Source organism: Talpa europaea (genome assembly GCF_964194135.1).
Source record: "Talpa europaea genome assembly, chromosome: 4".
Classification (NCBI taxonomy): domain Eukaryota; kingdom Metazoa; phylum Chordata; class Mammalia; order Eulipotyphla; family Talpidae; genus Talpa; species Talpa europaea.
In genome coordinates this window covers 127,498,287-127,523,642 of record NC_140070.1, presented here as the reverse complement: position 1 = coordinate 127,523,642, position 25,356 = coordinate 127,498,287, and the positions used below count along the sequence as shown (strand labels likewise).

At 38.5% G+C, this 25,356-nt stretch overlaps 1 protein-coding gene across 1 annotated transcript in view; it reads right to left on the bottom strand.

Annotated features, from left to right (window-relative positions):
- The window catches only part of SLC2A2 (solute carrier family 2 member 2), a gene marked incomplete at both ends in the record, with an annotated part of 52,019 nt that overhangs the window by 3,286 nt on the left and 23,377 nt on the right, over positions 1-25,356 (bottom strand). Inside the window, 8 exons of the mRNA XM_084232723.1 lie at positions 4,008-4,112; positions 7,931-8,118; positions 8,595-8,757; positions 10,238-10,353; positions 13,031-13,155; positions 18,152-18,414; positions 20,635-20,727; positions 23,285-23,334. Of these exons, the coding sequence (XP_084088849.1) occupies positions 4,008-4,112; positions 7,931-8,118; positions 8,595-8,757; positions 10,238-10,353; positions 13,031-13,155; positions 18,152-18,414; positions 20,635-20,727; positions 23,285-23,334 (1,103 nt within the window). The remainder of the gene's footprint in view (positions 1-4,007; positions 4,113-7,930; positions 8,119-8,594; positions 8,758-10,237; positions 10,354-13,030; positions 13,156-18,151; positions 18,415-20,634; positions 20,728-23,284; positions 23,335-25,356) is intronic.

The window sequence follows — 25,356 nt, the reverse complement described above, 5'->3', positions numbered from 1 at the left end:
CACACTATTTTCAAATCACTTGCTCCTCCACTAATATTGTGGGGTGGAGAAGACAAAAATGAAATTCCACAGTAGTTTTCTTATTAGGCATTCCTAGAGTTTGTGATACCCAATCTTCGCTATTCATAGCAAATCTTATATAAATATTTGAATCATAATTTCTTTATTAGAAAATATGTTGCAGTAGGATTTGTAAAACATACTATCTCAGAAGACAAAAGAATGTGAATAGTTTCTTGGCTAGCACTAATATATCTTCGTTGATTTAGTGTTGCCTTTTGGCTTGAACAGGCATTAACACTGGTGTTCCCTGTTATCTGTTCTCCCTCCTCTTTCCAAGGTCCAGCACTGTTTAATGTGGTCTGGACAAACGTACCTTTTGATCTAGGTAGCAAGGCTGTAATTTATTGACCACCCTAAGGTAATAGTTAAAAGTCCATGTGCAGAGAAGGAAAAACAGCTGCCTAAGCATATCGAGTGTCACATTGTGATCAAAACTGAAAAGCACAAGCTTTTTTAATGTCCTACATTCAAAGATAAAAATAAGCCCCACCACCCCCATTCTGGAGTGAATTCATAACTTGGGAAGCTGTGGGGGCTTTGTTTACTTTCTTAGATTATGTTATACATTATTGTTAAGACATTACATGATTCCTTTTAGCTGATGTTTGGTCTTAGTAAGAGTGCATGACCACTTCTGCTTCTCAGAAAAAAGATAACATTTCAAAAATTTTTAACATTTGACTTTTCAAAACAAATGACATTTCTCAAACATGAGAATAACATTTCAACTATACCACTTGTAGTCCATCTTCTCATAGTCTCATAAAGACTCATGCATCTCCAGAAGTCATGGCTGGGTGAGCTCCTGGAAGCTCTGCCCAGTGTCCTAACATCATAGGAATTTGTTGCTTAACTAAACTGTTTAACTTCACTGGAGGCTTAGATAACTATTAGAGAGGACCTTATTTATTGTTTTAAATTTTTTACCTCAAGACATTATGATTAAAAAAGAATTTCAACTGACAAGGAGAACCCAGTTAGAAGACCCAATGTTGATAGAAATGACAAACTGCTGGCTAATTCCAAGGCCCTAAGCACAGAGCAAAGAAGAAACGAAAGCTCCTCAGTGCCCTCAAATGAGCTATTTCACAAATGAATGATAAAATGGCATCTCAGCAGATAGGGAGAACTGGCTCCGTTGTTCCGATTTCAGTACAGTAGTTTGTTATTCACGTAAAAGCTTGCTTTGTTTTATTGTGCTTTGCCTTGTTGTGTTTTTTTTTTTCCGCAATTCTTCCATTTGTGGGAACCTTGCCTTGAGCAAGTCTAGTGATGCCATTTTTCCAAAAGTATGGTCTCCCTTGTGCCCCTCGGTCCCCTTTTGGTCATTCCCACAATGTTTCAAACTTTGTTAAGATTGTATCTGTTATACTGATCTGTGATCACTGATCTTTGATGTTACTATTGTAAATGTTTTGGGGTACCGTGACCCACATCCACATAAGATGACAACTTAATTGATAAATGTATGTGTTCTGACTCCATCAACTGTTCCCTGATCTGTCTCCCTCTCCTCAGACCTCTCTATTCCTTGAGACACAACAAAATTGAAATTAGGCCAATAATAACCTTACAATGGGCCTTTAAGTATGCAAATGAAAGGAAGTGTTGCACAAGTCTCACTTTACATCAAAAACTAAAAGTGATTAAGCTTAGTGAGGAAAGCATGTCAAAAGCTGAGAGAGGCTGAAAACTAAGCATCTGGGGCCAAACAGTTAACCGAGTTGTAAATGCAAAGGGAAAGTTCTAGAAGGAAATTAAAAGTGCCAGCACATGAACACACAAATGATAAGAAAATGAAATAGCCTTATTGCTAATCTCGAGACAGTTTTGGTGGTATGGATAGATCAAGCCTAACCCAGAGGAAGGCCCTAACTTTCTTCAATTCTATGAAAGCTGAAAGGGGCAAGGAAGCTACAGAGTAAAGTTTGGTTCATCAGGTTCAAGGGAGGAAGCTGTCTCTATAAGATAAAAATGCAAGAGCAAGCAGCAAATACTCATGTAGATGATGCAGCACATGACCCAGAAGATCTAGCTAAGATCTTGGTGAAGATGACTACACTGAACTATGGATTTTTCACTGATGAAACAGCTTTCCTCTGGAAGAAGATGCCACCCAGTACTTCCATAGCTAGACGGAAAAAAAAACAATGTCAGGCTTCAGAGCTTCAAAAGATAGGCTGAATCTCATACTAGGGGCTAGTACAGCTGGTAACATTCAGTTGAAGTCAACACTTACTTCAAAAATCCTTGGACCCTAAAGTATTATGCTAAATTTACTTTGCTTGTGCTGTATGCATGGAAGAACAAAGACTGATGGAAGTAAATCTGTTTACAACATGACTAACTGAATATCTTAAGTCCACTGTTGAGACCTACTGCTCAGAAAAAAAAAAAGGGGGGGTTATTTCAAAATATGACTACTCATTGATCATGCACCTGGCCACTTAAGAACTCTGGTGGGAATGTCAAGACTCATGTGTTTTTGTGCCTGTTAATACAACATCTGTTCTGTTACCCAAGGAGCAAGACGTAATCTTGACCTTAAAGTGTTATTATTTAATAATTATTATTTAAGAAATACAGTTAGTGAGGCTGTACCTGCCATGGATCTTAGCAAATTGAACTCGGAATCTGAAAAGGATCCACCATTCTAGATGCCAATAGGGAAATTTGTGATTTATGGGAAGTGGTCAAAATAGCAACATTAACAGGGGTTTAGAAGAAGTTGATTCCAACCCTCTGGATGCCTCTGAGAGGTTTGGTGGAGGAAGTAGCTGCAGATATGGTAGAAATAACAAGAGAACCAGAAATAGAACATGAAGATGTGACTGTATTGCTGCATTCTCATTTTAAAATTTTAATGGATGAGAACTTGTTACTTATATATAAGCAAAGAAAGTGGTTTCTTGAAATGGAATCTACTGATGAAGATGCTCTGAGTACTGTAAAAGTGACAACAATAGCTTTAGAACATTCTGTCAACTTAGTTGATAACAGTAAGATTTGAGAGGATTGATTCCAATTTTGAAAGAAATTTCAAACTCTCAGAAGTTTTACTGCTGTTAAAATGTTATCAGTTTTACATGCTACAGAGAAACACTTCATGAAAGGAAGAGTCAGTTAATGAAGTAGGCTTCATTGTCTTATTTTATTTTAAGAAATTATCACAATCACCCCAACTTTTATTTTATTATGTTTTAAAGATTTATTTATTTATGCATACAAGAATTGGGGTATAGGCCAGAGTTGCGGGGGTGTGAGATGATTCACCAGAGAGAGTGGGGAGCAGAACAGGTAGATCTACTGAAATACACTGCTGAGGGGAGCAGCAGGTGAGACAGGAGAGGTCTGCTGCACCATGTGGTTTAGGTCCCTGGGTGGCGGGGGATTGAACTTGTGCTGCAGTGGCTGGCAATAGCTTATTAGAGCTGTCTTTAACCCCTGCACCACCAGGAAGGCCCCAATCACCCCAACCTTTAGCAACCACTATCCTACTCAAGTCAGCAGCTTTCAACATGGAAGCAACAGCCTCCACCAGCAAAGAGATGACAACTTGCTGAGGGCTCAGGTGATGTTAGCATTATTTAACAGCACAATATTTTAAAAGTAAGGCATGTGCATTCTTTTTTAGACGTAATGCCATTACACAATGAGTAGAATACACTATAGGGGAAGCATAACTTCTATATGCACTGGAAAACCAAAATTTGTATAACTAGCTTTATTGAAATATTTGCTTTATTCAGAGGTGTGGAACTGATACCACAGTATCTCTGGGTGTGCCCAGTTGGCCCACTTCACAGATCCACTTGGGTCCATATCTGCAGTGCACATGGCCAATATGTCATTGGTTTTAGATTACAAGGTTTTTTTCCTATTTTTTTAAACCCATATTTCTGAACTGAAGGAAAACTAAATATTTATTTAGGGTATTTACTTACAGAGAGAACAGTGAAAAGTGTGTTGACAACACCAACTCCAATGGTTGCATAAACAGGTTGACTGATTCCAGCAGTCTGAAAAATGCTGGTTGAATAGTAGAAAATCTGCAAAGCAATCAGGTTAATTTAAATCAAGAACTCCAGCAGTGATGAATTTAACACAATAAATATTTTATCTTGTTTATTTTTAGTTTATTTTTTTCTATGAACCCATCGTCGCTAGAAGTCCCTAAAGATTTTATTCACCCTCTCCTTTTGAGGCAGAGGAATCCACATTTTCCTTTAATGTTTAAAGTTTCTGATTGCTTAAAAGTCCTCCTTACATTTAGCTGAAAGTTCTGCTTGTGCATCTTCTGTATTTAACGATTATAAAAAATTTTTGTTACAGTATAAAATATAAAAAAGTACAGGTAGTATCAGTACACTACTCAGTTACTTTTTACAAACTACACACCTGAGTAACCAGCATTCAGACCCAGAGGTAAATCATTTCCTGCTCCCTGAAGAATCCTCAAAATCCCCCTATTTTCCCAATGAAATTCTTCCAACGTCTGCGTTCATTGTAGATGAATTCTAACTAGCCTTAGACTTGATACACATGGGACCACAGTGTACGTATGTTCTTGTATCCAATTTCAACATTAACTTTGTGAGTCTTACTCATATTGTGTGTTTTTGGTTGCTGTTTATTATCATTGCTTTATACTATTTTAGTGAATTAATATGCCACAATTTAGTTACCCATTCTACTATCAATGAGAATTTTGGTAGCTACCATTTAGAATGATTTTCTTTGCTTTTTATTTGAATGGTGTTAACAGTTTCTGGGATAGGATATGACAACTTTTCTAAAGGAATGGATTGTGATAAATTGATCAGTTGATGATTGTATAATCAATCACACTGATCAGTGTGACAGAAATGTTCTTTTTTTAAAAATGACTAGAAAAATAGGATTTAATTGGAATTTGTAGTGGCAACATTACCCATAATTTTGCATGCAAGGAATACTATCTATATGCAAAGTGATAGCGACAAAAAGAGAGAAAAGGAATGAAAATAAAATTGATTCCTCCACTCTTTTTATAGCACAGGTTTCCCTTGGCCCCCTACCAGAAGTCCTCACGGAGGTTGTAGTGGTTTCCGTTGCCGAGGGGCTGCCCATCTTTCAGCCACTGGACCTCGGGGGGGGGGGGGTGGACAGTGGGGCCCAGAGCCCACCCAGGCTGTGCAGTTCAGAGTGACCACACTGCCCAGGGCAGGCTGCAGGTTTTCCTTTTTTGGCACGTTGCTATTAACAGATTTTTATATATACCCTTCTAATATAAAAAAGCATGTCCTGTGCTCTTCCAGCCATCTGCTGTGGAGCGACACATGCTTCGCAAACTGCTATTTTAAGTGCTGAATGCAGGATCTGGAACAGTAATCTTTGTGTTTAGTTTCTTCTTGCACAAGTGAAATAGAATACTCCTGTAGATTATATTATCGGCAAAAGGGCATGTTGTCTCCTTACTACTTAAAAAACAAATAAAATAGAAAACGATTGCTCCTATTGCCAAACTAGAAATACTTAAAGACAAAGGTGGCAGTACCCAGGTAGATGAGCAATTCTAAATTCCGAAAATCACATTTTTTCCTTATACTGATTAGGTTTTGGTTATTAAAAGCATTTTTCCTATCCTTGGTTCTCACATGAGAACATTAAATTTTAAGGGAATTAAACAAAGAATGATTCTACTTTTCTAACAATTCTACTGCATTAGTCTTTACTACATTGCTAAACATTGCTTTAGCTTTCCACTTTAATAGCGGCAAACTCTTAGGTCTTAGGGTTTGCTGATCCAGCCCATTTTTCTGCTCCCTGTGTATTTGACCACATTCGTTAGTATTCAGCTGACCTGGTAGCTGACTGGGCAGCTCCCCTTAGGACTGGATCTAAGTGGGATGGTGGGAGGGGTTGCAAAACAAAGTTAGGACTTAGCCGGGCAATGAGTGAACTAAGGGCATTGCCTACTTTTTCTTAAGCCCAGAAATGACACTAAACCCTACTGCTCAGGGAGGGAGCAGGGAGCCAGGATTTAAGAGACCCAGTGAAAAGGAAATGACTACTTCTGAAGTATGACTGGAGCTATGCCATGTGCTTTGCCTAAAAACATTAAAACTGCAATAACTGAATAATAGTGAATAGAGAAAAACAGCGAATATAAAATTAGTATGACTTCAGGGAGTTCATCAATGAGAAAAAGTTTACCCTTTTGAGGTTATGAAGTTACAGAAATCATCTGTTTGCTTCATTTGGAAATTTATGTTGTTTTTCTTTAGATTTTCTGTTACAGCCCACATGGTTTCTGACTTAATTAAGTTCTAGTTTCTGAATCATTCAGAAACTTTCAATTCAATTATGAAAAGTGCTGCTATGACCACCCTAGCATAATCATTTTGGTGAAATGTTCCACATTTATACCCAGAAATATAACTACTGGACCACTGTGTATGTATATGCTCAGCATTGATAGACACTACCAAGCAGTTTGACAAATAATTTGGGTCAATTTATACTCTCACTAGTGAGTATAAGAGTTCTGGTCACTATTGCATTTAATCTAAAATTTTCCACGAATTTCAGAAGATATAGAAAAATCTGGGTAACCACTTCGCTAATAGCCTGTTATTTAGGTATGTCTTGGGATTTAACAACAGTCTACTACATCAATCTGTTATTCTATATACCTATGTCAGTCCTTTCCCACCTAACATGTCGCTTTGTTGGTCTCTCCTTGCAAACAGGGCTGATGTGGGAGCACTGCGCAGACTGTGTTGACTGAGGAGAGGCTGGCATGCGTACAGACCCCTGCATCACTGTTAGGCTGCCCGACATTTCCAAGATGTCTCCAACCCGGTACTGGGATGGAAGCTAAAGCAGGGAGGTTCAGAGGGATTAAGTATTGCCAATGGATATACAGGCAGAGCAGAGAGAGAGGATACAAATTTGGTCTCTGAACCCAATAGTCAAACAGAGTTGATAAAAGTAGATAAAAATGAACACCAAAGCCTCCTTAAAAGAGGATGGAGAGGACATTGGAGCAGTAATCAGGTTGTGATATGAGAGTCAGTTCTCCTTTTTCTTCAACTGATGGGAATTACTTTCTTTGTCTCCCCCACATCTCTGTGCATCCCTCTCTCATCTCCCAAATTACCCTTATGGATCTGGGATTGGCTCACTATAGAGAAAGCGTAGCAGCAATGAGAGGGGATATGTGGCTCTGTAGTTTCTTAACAAATGCTGATTTTTTTTCTTCTTCTGGTAGCTTATTGCCAGTAAAACAGTTTTATTCTGTATGATGTGAGGCTTTCAATTCAAAATCTAAACACTAGATACTTAGTACTCAGTATGTTTTTCGATTATATCCTATCTACTGCCCTCATTCACCAACAAGATATCAGTTCACTCTGTTCACTTTGTGTTCTGTCTCCCCAAATGGAGTGAAAGCATCTTGGAAGGCAAGAAGCTCTTTGCACAATCTAACTCATACATTTCATTAATTAGACATGGAACCATGGGTTCCATTTGCCTGTGCTGTCAGAAACCCTAAATTTGATACTTTACTCTATAAACCCCACTGTAATGTTTCTTTGGTATGATTGTTTTCCTTTCCCCTCTTTTATTTACTGCCTTTTACCCTTTTACCTTCATATTAATCCAGTACACACAATATCATTGAATGATGATTTTTAAAAGATCATAATCTAATTTTAGAAAATGGAGCAAAACAAAACTAATCTTCATTCAATATACATTTGTTGTATAAGATATGTTATGTCAATATTTTAAAATGTCTTTTAGCTGTGTATACTTACACCCCTTTGTGACTCTATATTAATTCTCTTTGGTTTTAAGAGTTGGGGGGTGCTCTTAAACTTACCGCATTGATTCCAGAAAATTGCTGAGCCATGTGCAGCATCAGTGCCACTAGAATAGGCTGCCGGAAACTGGAATTGGTGAAGAGCTGAAGGATAGAGACTTTCTGTTCCCTTGCTGCTTCATCTCGTTCTTTTCTCATCTCAGTGATGTCTTTGGAGATATCAGCACCTCCTCTTAGTCTTTTCAAGCCTGTTTCCCAATGTGATCAGGTTGACACAACTCAGGTTAAAACAAAATAATTTTTTAAATTATTTAATGAAAGAGCTACAGATATAATAGCAATGCGATTGGGAATATTTTGTTGTTCAATTAAATCCAGTTTTCATTTAATAAAAGATAGAGTATCTGGCTTCATCTCCTGACAAAGACAGCAATGATCTTCATTTTCATAGAAGCATAATGTGGGAAATGTCTGTTAGAGACTTCTGGTGGGATCCAGTACTCTGTATGTGGTTTGCTTTGTGCTCAAGTAAGTCTTAAGGGTGCCAAATGGCACATACAAATCACATTTAAAGAGATCTTGCACATTCTTCTTACATGTAATCACTGACTCCATTTGGAAAGCACTGGTGCCAATGTCACAAGCCACCATTCCTGCACATTGTTTCTTAGGAACTGGTAATTCCAAAGCAATAAGAAGAAGGAAAAACCACCCTCAGACTTACTTTTCTTAGCTTTCTCTTCTTCCTCCAACTTAATATAAAGGTATCTGGGGCTTTCTGGACAGAAGAAAAGCAGCAGAGACTGGAGCACAGCTGGCACAGCAGACAGACCCAGCAGGATGTGCCAGTGTTCCTGACTGCCCAGGATAAACTCCAGGCCAACAATCTGAAAAGGCAGGAAGGAAATACATCATCTGCCTGGCACTTTGGGTCTGCCTTCTGCAACAATGTGCTAAAAAGACACGTTGGGGGGCTTCCTGATGGCACAGGGGTCAAAGTCTCAGAGCTATCAAACTATCACCAGTCACTGTGGCATGAGTTTGATCCCTGGCCAGGGAGCCAACCCACATGGCGCAGCAGACCTCTCCTGTCTCACGCGCTGCTCCCCTCAACAGTGTATTTCAGTAGATCCACCAGTTCTGCTCCCCACTCTATGTCTGGGAATCATCTCACCCCCCCACCTCTGGCCTACACCCCAGTTCTTGTATGCATAAATAAAAAAAAATCTTTAAAAAATAAAAGGCACATTGACTCTTTAATAGTAATCACTGACAACTTTACTCAAGTATATGTAGAAGATGGAAACTATTACTAGTGTGTCTCACCTTCGCTAAATTAGAGACCATTTATTTTACAAAGAATTCACCTACATTTGTTTTCACTAAGTCCAATGGGACATTTAGGATGGGAATCAACCAAATTTTTAAGACAATTTTTGATATCTAAGGGACACCAAAATCATTCATAGCTTTTGACCTTTGTTAAAAATTTTATATTTTTAAACTAAATACAATTTAATAAAATTTAAAAATTTATTTTATTTAGCTTAAATAAAATGGAGTTACATAGAATAATTACTCTGCTGATATCAGTTTTCTACTTTTTATTGAATTTACCCTCTAGATAGTCATATTTGGGGCTTGTAACGCAGCCAACCCATTCCAGGTAGGTTTATTAACGGTTGTAGCAGCCACATGCTCTTCGCTGTTTTTTGTAGTCGCCGTACTCCTCCGTACACTCCACTCCTCCACCCTCAACACTGCACCACCACACTGCACTCTGCTGCGCCACCCTTATATACCAGTCTCTTAGCCCAGGTGTACCCACCTACGCATGCCCACACCCTACTTCAGGTGCCCGCCATCAGGCATGCATTCAGGACCGCAGTGTTCCGTCATCTGTCCTAATGGTGGGAGGGCAGAAAAGCCTGATACTTTTTACCTTATCCTACAGGGCTCTGGGAAACCCCACTGAACAAGAACTCTTGTGGAATATCATTTACATATTAAATTTCAGGTAAGATGCTCAAAATAATGGAAACCCAGGTAACCAAACAAATTGAAATTTCCTACTGTTTGAAATCTAAATGGGATCATTTAATTCTAGAATAGCTCTAGAAGTAAGACCGGTCTTCTCATGTCCCCTCCAGTACCAACCTCACCATTACTCTGAGGGGGAAAGACTGGCATGCAGGAGTAATGGGTTTGAGCTAAGAAGCCTGTGTCTCTACGCCAGCTCCACTGTCACTTGTAGAACTGCTTTTTTCCCCCTCCTTTATGTTGGTCTACAGGCTACAGGTGAACAGAGGAGAAGCTGGATAAAATAGAGGAAGGGTGAAGTAGGGGATGAGAGAGGGTTTTTTTTACCTGACTAATAAGAATGCCTGTGACAATGGCCAGCTGGTGAAGAGCGCCCAGCGCACCCCTGAGTGTGGTCGGAGCAATCTCACCAATGTACATTGGCACCAAGCCTGAAATTAGCCCTGCACGAAACATAAGCACACATGTTGAATTGCAACTGGTCCTATTACAAGGATAATAATTTGATTTAAGCACAGTTAATATCTTGATGGTAAGTCCCTTCCTGCGTGCATTAAAAGGAAAAACCTCGATCCCAGTCACAGACTCAGGTTAGCAAAGAATATTTGTTGATAAGAACCCAAATGAAGCTTTAGTTGGATATATGAATAGAAGGAAATGGGCAATTAAGATTTTGCAATTATTCATAGTATTGACTCACTTGGTTAAAAATTAATATTGAATTTATATCATAATGCCTTAGGTTTCTTTAGAAAATAGATCTAAGAATACTTTAATAATATTCTTGGTAGAGGTGAGACACAGCAAGTTCACAATGCAATAGAGTATTAGTATGAGAATCCCGATAGGAGTTTCCACAATGTGGTGGTTCTCCAGACAGGGGTGTGGCAGGGAGAGTTTGGAGGGAGGTGAAGAAGTCACAAGTCATTCTTGTTCCAGTTATTCCAGCCAGAGCAACTCAACTTCTTTATTCTTTCTGTTGATGGGTTTCAAAAAGATTTTATTTGAAGAAAGACTTTTGGTATTTAAAGGAATACAATGAATTTGAAATGCACAAGACCATTCTGCCTTCTATAACTTTCTTAAATGCAGATGGAGTTAGTCACTCTGGAATTGGTGGAATATTCAGCCACTTCCTGAGTGCATAAAAACGTCAGAGACTATCAATAAGTAAGGTTGAATGCATTATTTGGCATTTTCTTAAGAATTTAAAAATAAGTTTATCAGAAACTTCCTCTAATAGAGATTGCTTGCCATCATGTGGAATGGTGGCCTTTTAGTAAAAGAAGTTTTTGGAAACTCTTTTGGGGTGAGTATATACACACGTGTGTATATATATATAGTATATATACATGAATATATATATGTTGTATACGCACATACGAGTTTATATGTGTATGTATATACATATGAGTATATATGTATAGGAGTATATATATATGTGCGTGCTTCAAATTGTTCTTAATGTCTGATGAATTTATGCATCTAAATTAATACAGCATTTATCTGCTGAATTTATAAATGACTTTAACATATGGTCTGTTGGTCTTAAATGAAAAAAAAAAATCCATGTGTTAGGCCCTATTCCAGGCTGAACTATCTTTGTGTAATAACCTAATATTATACCTCAAGACAAAACACTGCAGATAAGCGTATCGGTCTAGAGTTACAAGAATCTGAAATCAATTTAGGTTTCGTATAATATTTAGCAATTTTAATGCTCAGAAAATTTAAAGGATGTTTGGACAGTACAAATTGCTTGGCTAGGTTAATGATAAGTTGCTCTAAAAATGTTTATAGAATTTTTTTTCAATTTTGCCAAAAAATATTTTGTAATTTTTTTATACTATATTTTTTAAAAATAGAAAAATCCATAATTTGGATCTCTTTTGCACTTTATAGAAGGGAATCTGAGGATCACATTCAATTAATATATCCAAAGCCAGATAGAGACAGTGACAGAATTGATTTACTTTGAATACACGTTTTTTCCATAAGTGGGTTGACTCTTAGCCTTGATAAATCTAGCCTGACTTTCAGGTTTTTGTGTGTTAACATTGGAAATAATGAAAAGAGACATTTAATTAAATTACTAATTGAATACACATAGAACTACGCGTGGTCTTTTTTCTTCACAGGTAAAGTGTTATAAATATTTTATACATCATTTTGTGCCTCATCCCTCCTCTCTCACCCCCAGTGGATATTAATGCTTGAAAGGTGGCTATGATTTGAGGCAATATGTGTAACCTTGGCACAGAACCATTAAAATCAGAGCTTCACTTGCATTGAGAAGCTAATTGGCCATTTCAGACATTGAGTGTTCCTCCTTTTGTTCAGACCTCTGCGGATTAAATTTGTTTCTGAAAGTTTGAAGCTTTTGAAAGTTTGATTTGCTTCTAAAAGTTGGAAAAACTGTTTTGAACAACTCATGGCTCCAGCTATTCAGATGCGATGTTCACGGGAGGAACAGCACTTCTGCATTCTAAACTCCTCCATCAGGTGCTTTCGTCTGACTCCCTGTCCCTGTCCCTGTCCCATTTTTACACTTCACCCAGTCACACAGTGTATGGAATATGGACTTAGAGATGGCCCACTGTTAGGGTCTTTCTAGATAGGAGAGACGGAGACAGAAGATGTCAAATAAGCAATAATGGCTCTTGGTATAGCAGTCTTCACTGTCTCCTGCATGATGGGAGTGATAACAACAGCTAGCAGTCCTTGGCAGTTAACTCTAGTGATAATCTATGTTGAACACATTACATTCTCACAAGAGTCCTACATGGTAGATGATACCCTGTTTGTGTGATAGATCAGGAAACTGAGAGTTAAATTATCTACGATCATGGGATTAGAAATGATCTCATTGACATGGGTAAGAAGACATCTTCATAACTCACACTTAACTGCTTTCAAACGTCCTTGACTCTGGACTTCAGCTTTATGTTATTGCTTTGTCCTTCCATGACGCCAGAAAATTCCCTGTATGTTACTAGATCTGACTTTGGAATAATTTCAGATAAGGGTGTGTGTGTTGGGGGGGGAGGTGTGTGTGGGGAGAGAGAGAGAGAGAGAGAGAGAGAGAGAGAGAGAGAGAGAGAGAGAGAGAGAGAGACTTACCACAGTAGAGTCCTGATATGGCTCTTCCTGAAATTATAAGTATGTGAGATGGCCCCAATTTCGAAAAACCCATCAAGAGAGCTCCAGCTAATGAGAGAATGTTTGCTACCAACATGGCTTTGATTCTGAAATTTTAAAAAGCAAGGATTATAAATTCAGCACCAAAACTTGATAATATTTAATTTTAGAGTATTCAAAGAAATTTTACCTAAAACCAGTTATTGAAATTCTGCTGAAAAAGATAGTTGGGGAATCTTAAGCCATGATTGCTAGTTTGATTCATCTGTAGACTAAAGCATTAACTAAGTAATATTTATAAAGAGGGAATCTGTCATGCAAGGACATTTGATATGGGTGATTCAGTTGTGGTAACTAGCTTGATTTAACAGAACACGTCTGATACTTTTCAATAGTTAAGTTTTCTACAAGTTAATTGTTTCAAACAATAATTACCTGAAAATAATATCAAACAATAATTACCAATAATTACCTGATAAATTTAATTGTATATTTGTAACTATGACATCAGAGTATTTTTTACTTTCAGTGGTATAGGTTTTAGTTGATGAAAAAAACCTTCAAACTTAAACTTCCTTTTGTATGAATTATGTGTAAGTAAATTAAAGCATACTTTTACTTTAAGCCTTGTCATAGAAAATTATAATTTTTGTTATTATTTTAAGATTTTATGTCAGCATATTTCCACAATCTATGAATTAATATCAATGTAAAATATATAATAAAGCTGACACTACCAAAAACATTTTAAAATTAATCATAGGAAAATAGTCAACATTTGCAGGTATCTGATACTTTTATTTCTATTAACTAGGAAAGTGATGTACCCAAAAACTTCCCTTAAACTTCAGTAGATGAGGAGTAAGGTCAATAAAAGAGTGAGAATGCACAGATGTGAAAATGTTTATGCCACATAAATATAAGGATCTTATTATGTTCTGTTTCTATACTTCAAGCTCTTAATAGGTGAGTTTTTCTAAGCAAGTGTCTTTAATACCAACAGTAGTTTTAGTTTTTGTTTCTGTTGGAGAACAAAGCTATAGAATCTCATGCTGCAATGATGGCGCAACAGCCATGAGACAGACTGACTAATACCTCCTGAGCCCACATCCTAGGCTTAGATCCTGGAAATATGTTACTCCATATGACAAAAGGGAATTTTCAGATGTGACTAGACTACAGATATTGAGGTGAAGAGATTATTCTGGATTACCCAATGCATAATGACAAGTTTCCTCATAAAAGGAGGGGTAACAGAAGGAGATGTCATAATAGAAGTAGATACTGGAGTGATGTGCTTTGAGGATGAAAGAAGGGGCCTCAAATCAAGGAACGTGGTCACTGGAAGCTGGAAAAGGGCAAGAAAAATGATTCCCCCTCAGAAACCGTCAAAAGGAACCAACTCTGCACAAACTGACTTCAGCCCAGTAAAGCTCAACTTGGGCTTCTGATCTTCACAATTGTAAGAAAATAAATTTGCTTTATATTGAGCCACTAAGTTTGTGGTAGTTCATTAGAACAGCAGCAGAAAACTAATACATGAAGTTATCAACTACCCAGTTAATTACCCACTTTCTCAAAGTGGAGAGAAACACAGTGATTTAGAGCTGACCAGCTTCAGAACTACTAAGTGGAAAAGACTGGTGTTTCTCTGTAAAGTACTTTTTCTGTACACAAAGACAGAGGAAGGCAAATTCAACAATTTACCTTAAGAAATTGCTACTAGATACCTTTGATTATATTGCAGAGAAAAAATAAAACATCTTTAAGGAGATAGCTTGAAAGTATTTTTGATGCCAGATTGCTCTAAAGTCCCTCTTCCTTACCACCGATGGATGCAGGAGCACTTTATACAACTTAAAGAGTTCTGCTCAGACGTGACAAACCGCCAAAGAATAAATAATCTAAAAATACATGAAATGACAGGATCTGGAAGAAAGAAATATATTTCTAAGCATTTTTCTTTAAGTCTTACTTTAGATACTCCTGTTAGTGTAGGTTTCAGCACTGACATCATCATCATTATCATCAAAGTAAGGCTGTGTTGCTGCCTGCTTATTTTGAACCCAGCATTGTGCAGACCTCTTTGTATTCATTTGCATTTAATGCCAAGTGGTAGTTATTTTTCCCTACGTTCAGATTTGGGGAACTTAGAGAACCTAAATAACTTTGCTCATTTTTTTTTTTTTTTTTATAGAGGCATGTTTTATTTATTTATTTATTTATTTGTTTGTTTGCTTGTTCGTTTATACATGCACTGGGTACAGTCAGAAGCGCGGGAGGGTGAGAGAATTCACCAGAGCCAGAGCAGGGAGCAGAGCAGGCAGAAGGACCGAAGTACACTGCTGAGGGGAGCAGCGGGCGGCAGGAGAGGTCTGCGCACCATGTGGGACCCTCCTCTGGTGGCCGGGGAGCAGCCGGGGATCGAACTGGCGCCGCAGAGGTCGCGGGCAGCTTCGCAACCCAGCGCTCAACCGCTGTGCCACCGGGGAGGCCCTAACTTTGCTCATTTTTTCAGTTATTACATGACATATTTGGTACTTGATCTGTGTGAAATCAAAGGGAATTTCTTCATTTTATTGCATTCCATTTTTGATACAAAAGGAAGACTACATCCAAAGGCAATGTGTACCTTTCTTGACTCATGGTAATATGGATGGCACAGAGTACAGACTCCTCTGATACCCTCGTTTAATTATATTTAAGTGCACAGTCTCTCGACCTTGAAAACCCAAATCTACAACATAGTGACCACAGACATCTATGGACTGTTACAAGTTACAAGGAAAGACTTTAAGAAGCAGTCATGAAAAACACATTTTTATTTATTTGCTTTCAACTGGTAGAGCAACGATTCCTATAATAAGGAAAATCATGCCATTTCTCAGTGAATTACCTTAGAAAAACAGTTTTAAGGAAGAGACTGAACTCTTGTCTAGATTTTGAAGTTGACGTAATTAATGGTATTTTTTTTTTTTGGAAGGATATTTTCATAATGAGAGCTGGAAGAAACCTTTCTTTTGATTTACCTTATGTTATTTGGCAAATGGTCATATGACATTGTTTTGGCATATAACTATGTAGGTTGGTTCCAGCACTAAGGCACTAGTTTAATGATCTAGAGTAGGTCACTCTACCTGTTAGAATCTAAATGAGGGGCAAAAAGAGCCTAACTTCTTTCTTCAGGGATGGGAAGAAGAAAAGACATAAGTAGCTGCTAAAGGAATTATTTTGAAAATTGCTTCATTTCTTCTATTTTGGAAATAATTAATCTAGAAAGCTTTCATTTACTTCTTAACCTGGTTTGATCCAAATTTAAATGACTTTTCATATTTTTAATGTTTAAAATCAGTTTCTGAACTGTCTTCATGGGTTCTGATTTAAAATTCATCTCAACACCAGTAAATTGATAAAAATGTGAAGAACTGACTCTTTTATATTAGAAGAAAGTTCTTTTTTTTAAATCAGAACAAAAGTAAAACTTTGGTTACCAAGCTACCCATTATTTAAGAAAATTGATAGTCTTATATAAAAGCTACAGTACAAGAGAAAGAAGTCATTAGAATTTTTAATAATCAGAAAGACAAAATAATAATTTAATAGAACTTTTAAAACTAAATGAATTGCAATCCAAAATTACTTACAGTTGGCCTATATCTTTAAAGGTTTTTGCATTTCCTAAATTTTCCATATTTGCAATTTTATAATCAAAAGAGTATAGTTTAATAAAGAAAAGATGGGCTCAAGGAGCAAACACTACACATAAAGAAATAACCATTTGATGTCCTGATTTTATTTCTTTTATTTGGGGGTTGGGATGGGGTACTAGAGAAGAGAAATAAAGACACCACTTGCTCCACCTCTGGCTGGTGCTTTGTGATAGCAGTAGCAACGGCTAGAAACCGTATGCCAAGCGTTCTGGCAACTGGGAGCTGTGGATATCTACTTGAACTTGGCACTTGATTAATCCAAATGCTAAATCTTTTTTTCCCCCTCAGATTTCATTCATTTTTCAATTGTTTATATAGCTATATAATTTCAGGTGTCTTCACACCTCTCTAAGTGCACCCACTTCACTCACTCTCCATCAAAACTTCTGTGTTAATGTTGCACCCCCTTCCTTCCCTTATCCTACTCCTCCTTCTTCCTCCATTTCCTCTGGTAACCAGTATATATTTTTTACAGTATCTAAGAATTTTTTTTGCAGTGTTTTGCAATTTGTTTTCTTTGGTTATTTATATTCCACAAGTAAAAGTGAAACCATCAGCTGTTTTTCACTTGTTGGTTTACTTCTCATAGCATAATCACCTCAAGGTCCATCAATTCTGCCCCAAAAGGTATTAAGTTATCTTTTTTTTTTTTTCTATAGAGGCATGTTTTATTTATTTATTTATTTGCTTGTTTGTTTGTTTTGTTTATACATGCACTGGGTACAGTCAGAAGCGCGGGAGGGTGAGAGAATTCACCAGAGCCAGAGCGGGGAGCAGAGCAGGCAGATGGACCGAAGTACACTGCTGAGGGGAGCAGCGGGCGGCAGGAGAGGTCTGCATGCCATGTGGGACCCTTTTCCGGTGGCCGGGGAGCAGCCGGGGATCGAACCGGCGCTGCAGAGGCCTCGGGCAGCTTCGCAACCCAGCACTCAACCGCTGTGCCACCGGGGAGGCCCGGTATTAAGTTATCTTTTTCCAGTGCCACATTCTAATTTGAAAATGAAAAACTGGGTATCTTAGAAATGGACTGATTCTGTGAAACAATGGACTTCCGGGATGAAAAGGCCACTCTTAGTAGTTCTGCTGAGTTCCTGAGTTAACTACTTGTGCGGTGGTTTTCTAATGTTTTATAACTTACAAAGCCAGAGAATGAAATTCATTTTCCAGAATTACGCACTAAATTTGCATTTTCTATAAGTATCTCTGCAATTAAACAGATGGTTGCAATATCTTTCTCCATGACTTTGTCCAACACTGACTAACTCAAAAGGGTCACGAGGTGAAAGACACTAAAATTATTCCACAAAAAGAAGGGGAATTTCTTTCCAAACAAATTCTAATAAATCCAAAATATTAAAGTTTCTGTGTTTATACTTATTTATGAATTTCATACCTTCCAAGTCGGTCTCCAAGCCACCCACCAAAGAACGATGCGATCATTCCACCAATTGCAAAGATGGACACAGACAGGGACCAGAGCATGACAACCAGGTGCGTGGAGGCCACAATCTCTTCCTCAGCCCAAGAGGTTGATGTTGGATTACCAGGGCTTGGGGTTGTTGGAAATTCCTCTGTACTGTTGGTAGCATGGTTGCTGATTGCTTTACGGTCATCCAGTGGAATACCCAAAACTTTTCTATAATGGGATATTATTATCTGAGGAAATAAAGAAAAATAGCTCCAATATTTCAGCCAGTCTATGTACTTTTTGCTTTTCCTTTGAAATGTTTGTTAGGTGTTGAAGCAGGATCATCTGAAATATGTGTGTTAGACACATACAAACACAGGTATTTTTAGTTGCCGATGTCTTATAAGACAGGTCACAAGTTCTAATACCAGGAGAAACCAGGCAGGAACAAATAAGTGAAGGAGGTAAGGAGGATCTTGTTCAGTAGAGGATTGAAGTGTTTTGTCTACCAGTGAGGACATAATAGTGAGTGGACAGGGCCATGACACTGGAGGGCATGAGCCCATCTGAAGGAGAAAGCTGCGAATGTCAGCCGGCATTTGTTGTTCGACTTTACTTTTTTTTTTTTTTTAAGATTTATTTATTTATTTATTTATACAAGCACTGGGTACAGTCAGAAGTGTGGGAGGGTGAGAGAATTCACCAGAGCCAGAGCGGGGAACAGATCGGGTAGACTGACGAAGTACACTGCTGAGGGGAGCAGCAGGCAGCAGGAGAGGTCTGCGCGCCATGTGTGACCCTTGCCGCTGGCCAGGATTTGAACCAGCGCTGCAGAGGCTGCGGGCAGCTTCGCAACCCACCGCTCAACTGCTGTGCCACTGGGGAGGCCTGGCAAGTGTAGTTTTTATAGTCATAAGCAGTGTGATTTTCAAATAGCCAAAGTAATTCTAAATGTCATTATGTTAATATGAAAAAGGAAAAAAAAAAAGCTCAGAATGGCTATTCTTAGGAGCAGCTCTTTACACACAGAAGGAAGGGGCTTTAGAGAGGGCGCTAAGCCAGATGTCAGTGAGGGATTCCTGTTTTCACGACTGGCTCTTGGTCTTGGATTGAAGAAAGGAAGCTTAAATTTCTCTCTTGGACTGGAAAGGATGGTTTAAATTAGGATGTAAGAAGGTCTTTCATACAAAGAGACTGTTCCAAATCATGGAATATTGATCCAGATTCAGGATCTTGTGAAATTGGCATGTTATCACCAACCCTCCCCCAAAGATATCTATGAGCACTGGCATCCTCTCAGGCTCTGCGGCTCCAGCTATACTCACGATGTTATTTGATGCCTAACCAGGGCATAGATTTTGGCCCTAAAATCCTTCTCTTCAGGGTGACAGTCTGGCCAGGACACATTCACACCCAGTATCTTACATCTTCCTTGTAATCCAATGTTACAAGAGAAGCAGATGAAATATGGTCGATTCATAGAAGGCAACCAAAAAACTCGTACCTTCACCCTATGCCACCTTACCCCATTCTCTCTCTCTCTCTCTCTCTCTCTCTCTCTCTCCCCTTCATTCACTAGACATTTTAGTGAACACCTTTGCACTGGCCATATGCTTGGCCTAGGTGACAGAGGAAACTGACATCAATCCTGCCCTAATGACCTGACATTCTGAGTCAGAGCAGAGGAATGAAGTCCTGCCTGGTTCCACCTGCGTGAGGTAAGAAAAATGACCCCCTCCTGTCTCTTCACTGGATACCAGAGTAAGACAATCTTACACTCTCACACAAAATAAGTGTGAAAAAGGACAGAAATTATTTGATTCAAAACAAACAACAACAACAACAACAACAACAACAAAAAAAACCCAATAGTAGCCATGGAGAAAATGCAAACTTTGTTGGACTTCTTTGTGATTATTTAAAATTTTGTGTTACTTGACTGAGTTTGAATGACCAGTGAGAGAAAGGAATAAGAAGGAGAAGATGATCATCTCATTAGGTTGGGGCTTCTAAAGGTTTTAGTTTGGCTTGGAAATGGCCAGTAAGGTTGTTGAGAGGGCCAGACTGGAGAAGTGTCTGATGCACAGTGAGTTTTTGCAGAGAAAGGGGCACAGCCTTCCAGTGTTTTCTCTTGTTTTCTGGAAGTTTCATGTGTGAATGGCTGGGTACTCTGAATAAATGCTGCAATAAGCTCTTAATCTTTTTTAGAAAAACATCCTTAAGGACGTGGTGTTCTAGATTGTTTTGTGTGGGCTCAGCAAACAGCAGAGTCAGAGATCAAGAATAATTTATTGCCCTGTCTTTCCTTGTATGAGTTAAGTGAGACGTCAAGACCGAGTTATCAGCTTTGGAACCATGCGCAGGGTACCTGACAGAAGCCTGAGATTATCCGCTAGGAGGAACATCTATCTTTCTGTCATGGGCAGAAATTGCCAAGGAGAGATTTGAATTGTACATATTTCACTTGCCTGTTGAGGTGCATTGATGACACCAATGTCATATCCAAACTGAAAGGAGCCCAGCATGGTGGTGAAGACAGTGAAAAACAAGGTCCCGGTGACCTGTGGGGAATAAAAACAGTGCAGGGAAACACCAGGCAATTTCAGCTACAATCACTGGTCAGTCTGCAGCTGGGACTTCTGACAGGCCTGGCAGGCTGGGGCATGCCCCTGGCTACTCATTCACAGCGCACCCTCTGCCCCTGGCAGGGGTCATGCATACAGGATGTGAGAGCCATTCTTCATTTCCCTGTCACTGGCAGAGCAGAGCAAAGTTGGGACAGCTTCTTCCAGGAGAGGGACCAAACATCCTTTTCCAAATATATACATGTATACACACACTTAGATGTATGTAATTCAAAGTCAGAGCTGAGAACTAGAATTGCAGCTGATCAAAAGTAAACTCCCAAGATAAAACAAAACAAAACACAAAGCAGTCGTTTATATCATTAGGAGATAGCAAATCAAAAAAAAAAAAAAAACAGCAGCAAAGAAGTGGGGCGCTTTCTTAGGCATTGCAATAGCACAGAAGCACCTCAAAACCCATATTAGAGCATCAGTCATTCTTTATCATAATTCATGTCAACATTCAAGCAAGGGTAGTTTTCAGGATTTGCATCTAGTTGAGCCTGGAGTTTCGGGTTAAGGAATATTATCTTCTGTCCGACTCTCCATGCTGCAAAAACAGTACATTCATCCCCTACAGCTCACACTTACGTATCTAAGCATCTTAGAGAAATTATGTGATGCAAATAGAGTCACATACAAGAATTCTTGATGCAGCATTTCTTGTGTGTGATAGCAACAACTGTAAAAGGAAGCTAAATGCCACTCAATGGGAAATGCCAATGGGTGATACATGACAGGCAGCAATTTAATAGAACAATGTGACTGTTAATGTAGTCACTGTTAAGTGGTAAAGGAAGTTGTGTGATCTCAATGTCATTTTTAAAACGCATAAACCTGAATGTTCTTTATAATTCATAGGATTTTTAAAAATTATTTTATCTATTTTTTACCTCATTCTTCATTTTTATACAATGTATGTTTTATCATCTCAGGTTCAGTCCCTGTGAAATTCCTACCACCAGTTCACCCGCGTCCCATCACCATAGTCCCTTGTACTCTTCCCACCCCTGTTTTGCTCCAACTCCCTCCTCCCCCCCTGCAGAATGTCTCTGGTTTATAGTTGCCTGTTGATTTTGATTTTTAATATAATTCATAGAATATTTTTCAAATTAAATGTATTTATTTCCTTACATTGTTCATTTTTGTACAGTATTTGATTTCTCCCTTAAGGTGTAGTCCCTAGAGATCCCCCTCCACTATGGCACCCATGATCCATCACCACAGTCCCTTGTGCTCTCCTCCCTGCCTTTTAACCCCTACCCCACCCTCATAGAATATTTTCCTGAAGAACAAATAAGAGGATGACTTCTGAGAAGGAACATAAGATTGGAGACAGGGGTGAAGGAGTATTTCTTCTGTCACTTATAATTTAAAATAATTTATAAGGAAATAATCTCACATATAATTACATAATTAAAAATTTTAAAATAAATAACCTGGGACTAATAGTAGGAACATTGTTGAATAAAAGAAAGAGTGATAAACACATGGATTCTGGCTCCCACTCTCATACTTAGTGGGCATGTGACCCAAGTCACTGCTCATATTATTGAATCTTCAGTTTTTCTCTGATGATTGTAGATACCCCTACTCAGTATGAAGAACAGCTAATTAACCACAATCACGTAATTCCTAGTCAGCTGGAGGTAGGATTTCACAGTGTCAGCATCAACAAAGTATTGTTCACCGAACCATGGTGAGAGTCCTTGGTATTATTGCATGCAGGGTTCTAAAGACAGATCTAAAAGTGGAGCTTATTACACATATAGCTTCATGGGACTCACCCCAGGTCTATTGCTAGACTAGAATTTCTGGGGTGGGGATTCAGAATCTGTAAGTTTGCAGAGAACCTTCTCTTTTACTAGTTCAAAATTAATAGCAAGTAGCACCTATGTAGACTTTTCCTCCAGCAACTTCCTTCTCTGAAAGAAAGAATTCAAAGCCGAGCCAAAATATATGATAATATAATCATTTATATACATGTTTATATAGAATATACATGATATACATTTATTAGATACAAATAATATATAGATATCTAACTTAGAATTAAGTATATTATATATAAACTGTGTGTGTGGGCACACATGTATGTTCTCAGGTGCACACACACATACAGTGCATGGGATGATCAGAGGTTTTGAATTATCTTCTGAAATGTAACTGGACATGTACAATGCAGTGGCTCAGGCAGCCAAGCTAAGATGGGGTTCCGCTTAGATGATTGGTAGTTTCTCCTTAAATCGTTTTTTCCCCTTCAAATGTTTCCAGAGAGGAAACTTCATTTCTTTAAATGTAGTAACTATAATTAGCAATGAGGGGACCAGGAAGCACTTTGAGAGGATCTTAACCAACTTGCCTGATAATTTGCTTCATTGCAATGTGGAAAAGCTGATGTTATGTGTAATGTAAACACAACTTCAAGGCAAAATACTGAAAATGTATGCCTCTAGCCTGCTGTTCATTGCTATATATATATTATCTCATTTACCTGTATTCGTTTTTCCTTGCTGCTGTAGCAAACAACAATGCAGTAGTGGCCTAAGTAACACAGTTCTTATAGGTCAGAAATCTGGAACACTTCTCACCAGATTAAAATTAAGTATTGCCAGCTTTTCTGAATGTTATAGAGCAAAATTCAGATTGATGGTAGATTTCAGTTCCTCATGGTTTTAGGATTGTGGTTTAAGTTTTCATCCTGGCTGTAAAGTAAGGGCTATTCTGAGATCTAGAAATCAGCACATTCCTTGACTCACAGTACCCTTCCACCATCTCCTTAAGCAGAAATTGCATCTCTGACCTAGATCATAGCCAGGTAAGTTCTTCTCTTTTAAGAATTTGTAAGGTTGGATCTGGTCCCTCTAGATAATAGAGGAAAATCTCCCCATCTCAATGTCCATAAAATGTAATTGTAAAATCTTTTGTCCATGTAAGGTAACATAGTTACAGGTTGTGGACCTAATTGGAGGAACTAGCCATACTCCTCATGACAACCTCCTCAGTATCACTATTTTATAGATAACTCCACTTAGTTAAGCCCTCACAGCCAGTAACTTGTAGAATAATGATTTGGATCCAGAGCCTTTGTTTTTGACAATTTATTTATTTTGCATTCCTCATTGGTTAGAAACGGATAATTCAAAAGTCTCGTATACATGAAAATCTAGAATTATATTTCTAAACTGAAAAGAATTCCAAGAATGCAAATATTCATAGAATCTGCCAACTGTGATACTGAAGCCAAGTGACCAAACATCTACCAACTCCAAGTTCATTTCCCTACCACCCACCAGACAAATTCCCTTCTTCCTCACCTACTCATCGAAAATATTGGTGAGGTCTCTAGATAAAAATCCAAAAGGGCAAAGATCACTCAGCTACTCAACTGAAGAACTTCAGGACCTGTCCATCACCAAGCCCAGGGCCACAATACACTTGCCCAATTTCACCTCCACATCTCTTCTTCCTGTTGCACTCTCCAAGGACTTGGTGTCTTAGCCCTCCCTGAGGCCATCTCTGAGCAGCTAATCTTTTTGCTCTCTCCTGCTCCTCCTTCCAGACAAGCACGCAGTTCCCTTATGTTGAGTCTAATTGGGGCCTCCCTGGTGGTGCAAAGGGTTAAGCAACCCACTGTGAAGCTGGCTGCAGCCTCTGCAGCACAAGTTTGATCTTGGCTGGCAAGGGAGCTACCCACATGGCATGGCAGACCTCTCCTGTCTCACCCGCTGCTCTCCTCAGCAGTATATTTCAGTCAGTCTGCCTGTTCTGTTCCCCACTGTGTCTTTGGTGAATCATCTCACCATGTGCACTTCTGGTCTGTACCCCAGTTCTTGATGCATAAATAAATAAATCTTAAAAAATAGAGTCTAATCAGTGGCCATGCAATGGTGAGAGTGGTGCTATAAAAATGAAAGTAGGGGTGAAGGTGGTGGCTGCTGCAGATTTGGTCTCCCATAATGCCCTTCAACCCCATCCCCCTGCCACTCTAAATACACAAACTAAATCACTACAGTGTCAGCTGTTCCCACATTACTTTGATAAAAATGAAAGCTAATTTTCAGAAATAGAAGTTCTGCAGGTTCTTGCTCCATTACCTTCCAGTCACATCACTCTAAGTCATTACTATAGAAATATAGGATCTGCCCCTAAGAGCAATTTCTCAACTTACAGGGATAACAAGAATAGCAACTGTGAAAAAGATAGAATTTTTAGTTTAGTAATCATGGAGTGTCTTTAAAGTCCTAGAGGTCTGGCCTTCCTGGCTTCTTTTTCATAGTTGGTTCTATTCCTGCTGCCCAGCCCCTGCAGTGCCCCACTTTAATTTTCTGAAATAGATTTCACCCAGTTGTTCAGAAAAGAAGCAATCTCATCAAATTTGAGCATGTCACTTCAATTTCCCAAATAAAGTGACTGTTTAAAATGTGAAACTCTCTGGAACTATTTTGATTGCATTTCCCTTTTTTCCTGTTTTTACTTCTTTTTCTAAGGTTTAATTTCTTCTCTGAATTGCATCTTCAACTGGCTCTTTGTTTCCTGGCTTTTCTTTTCCCATTGTGAAACAAA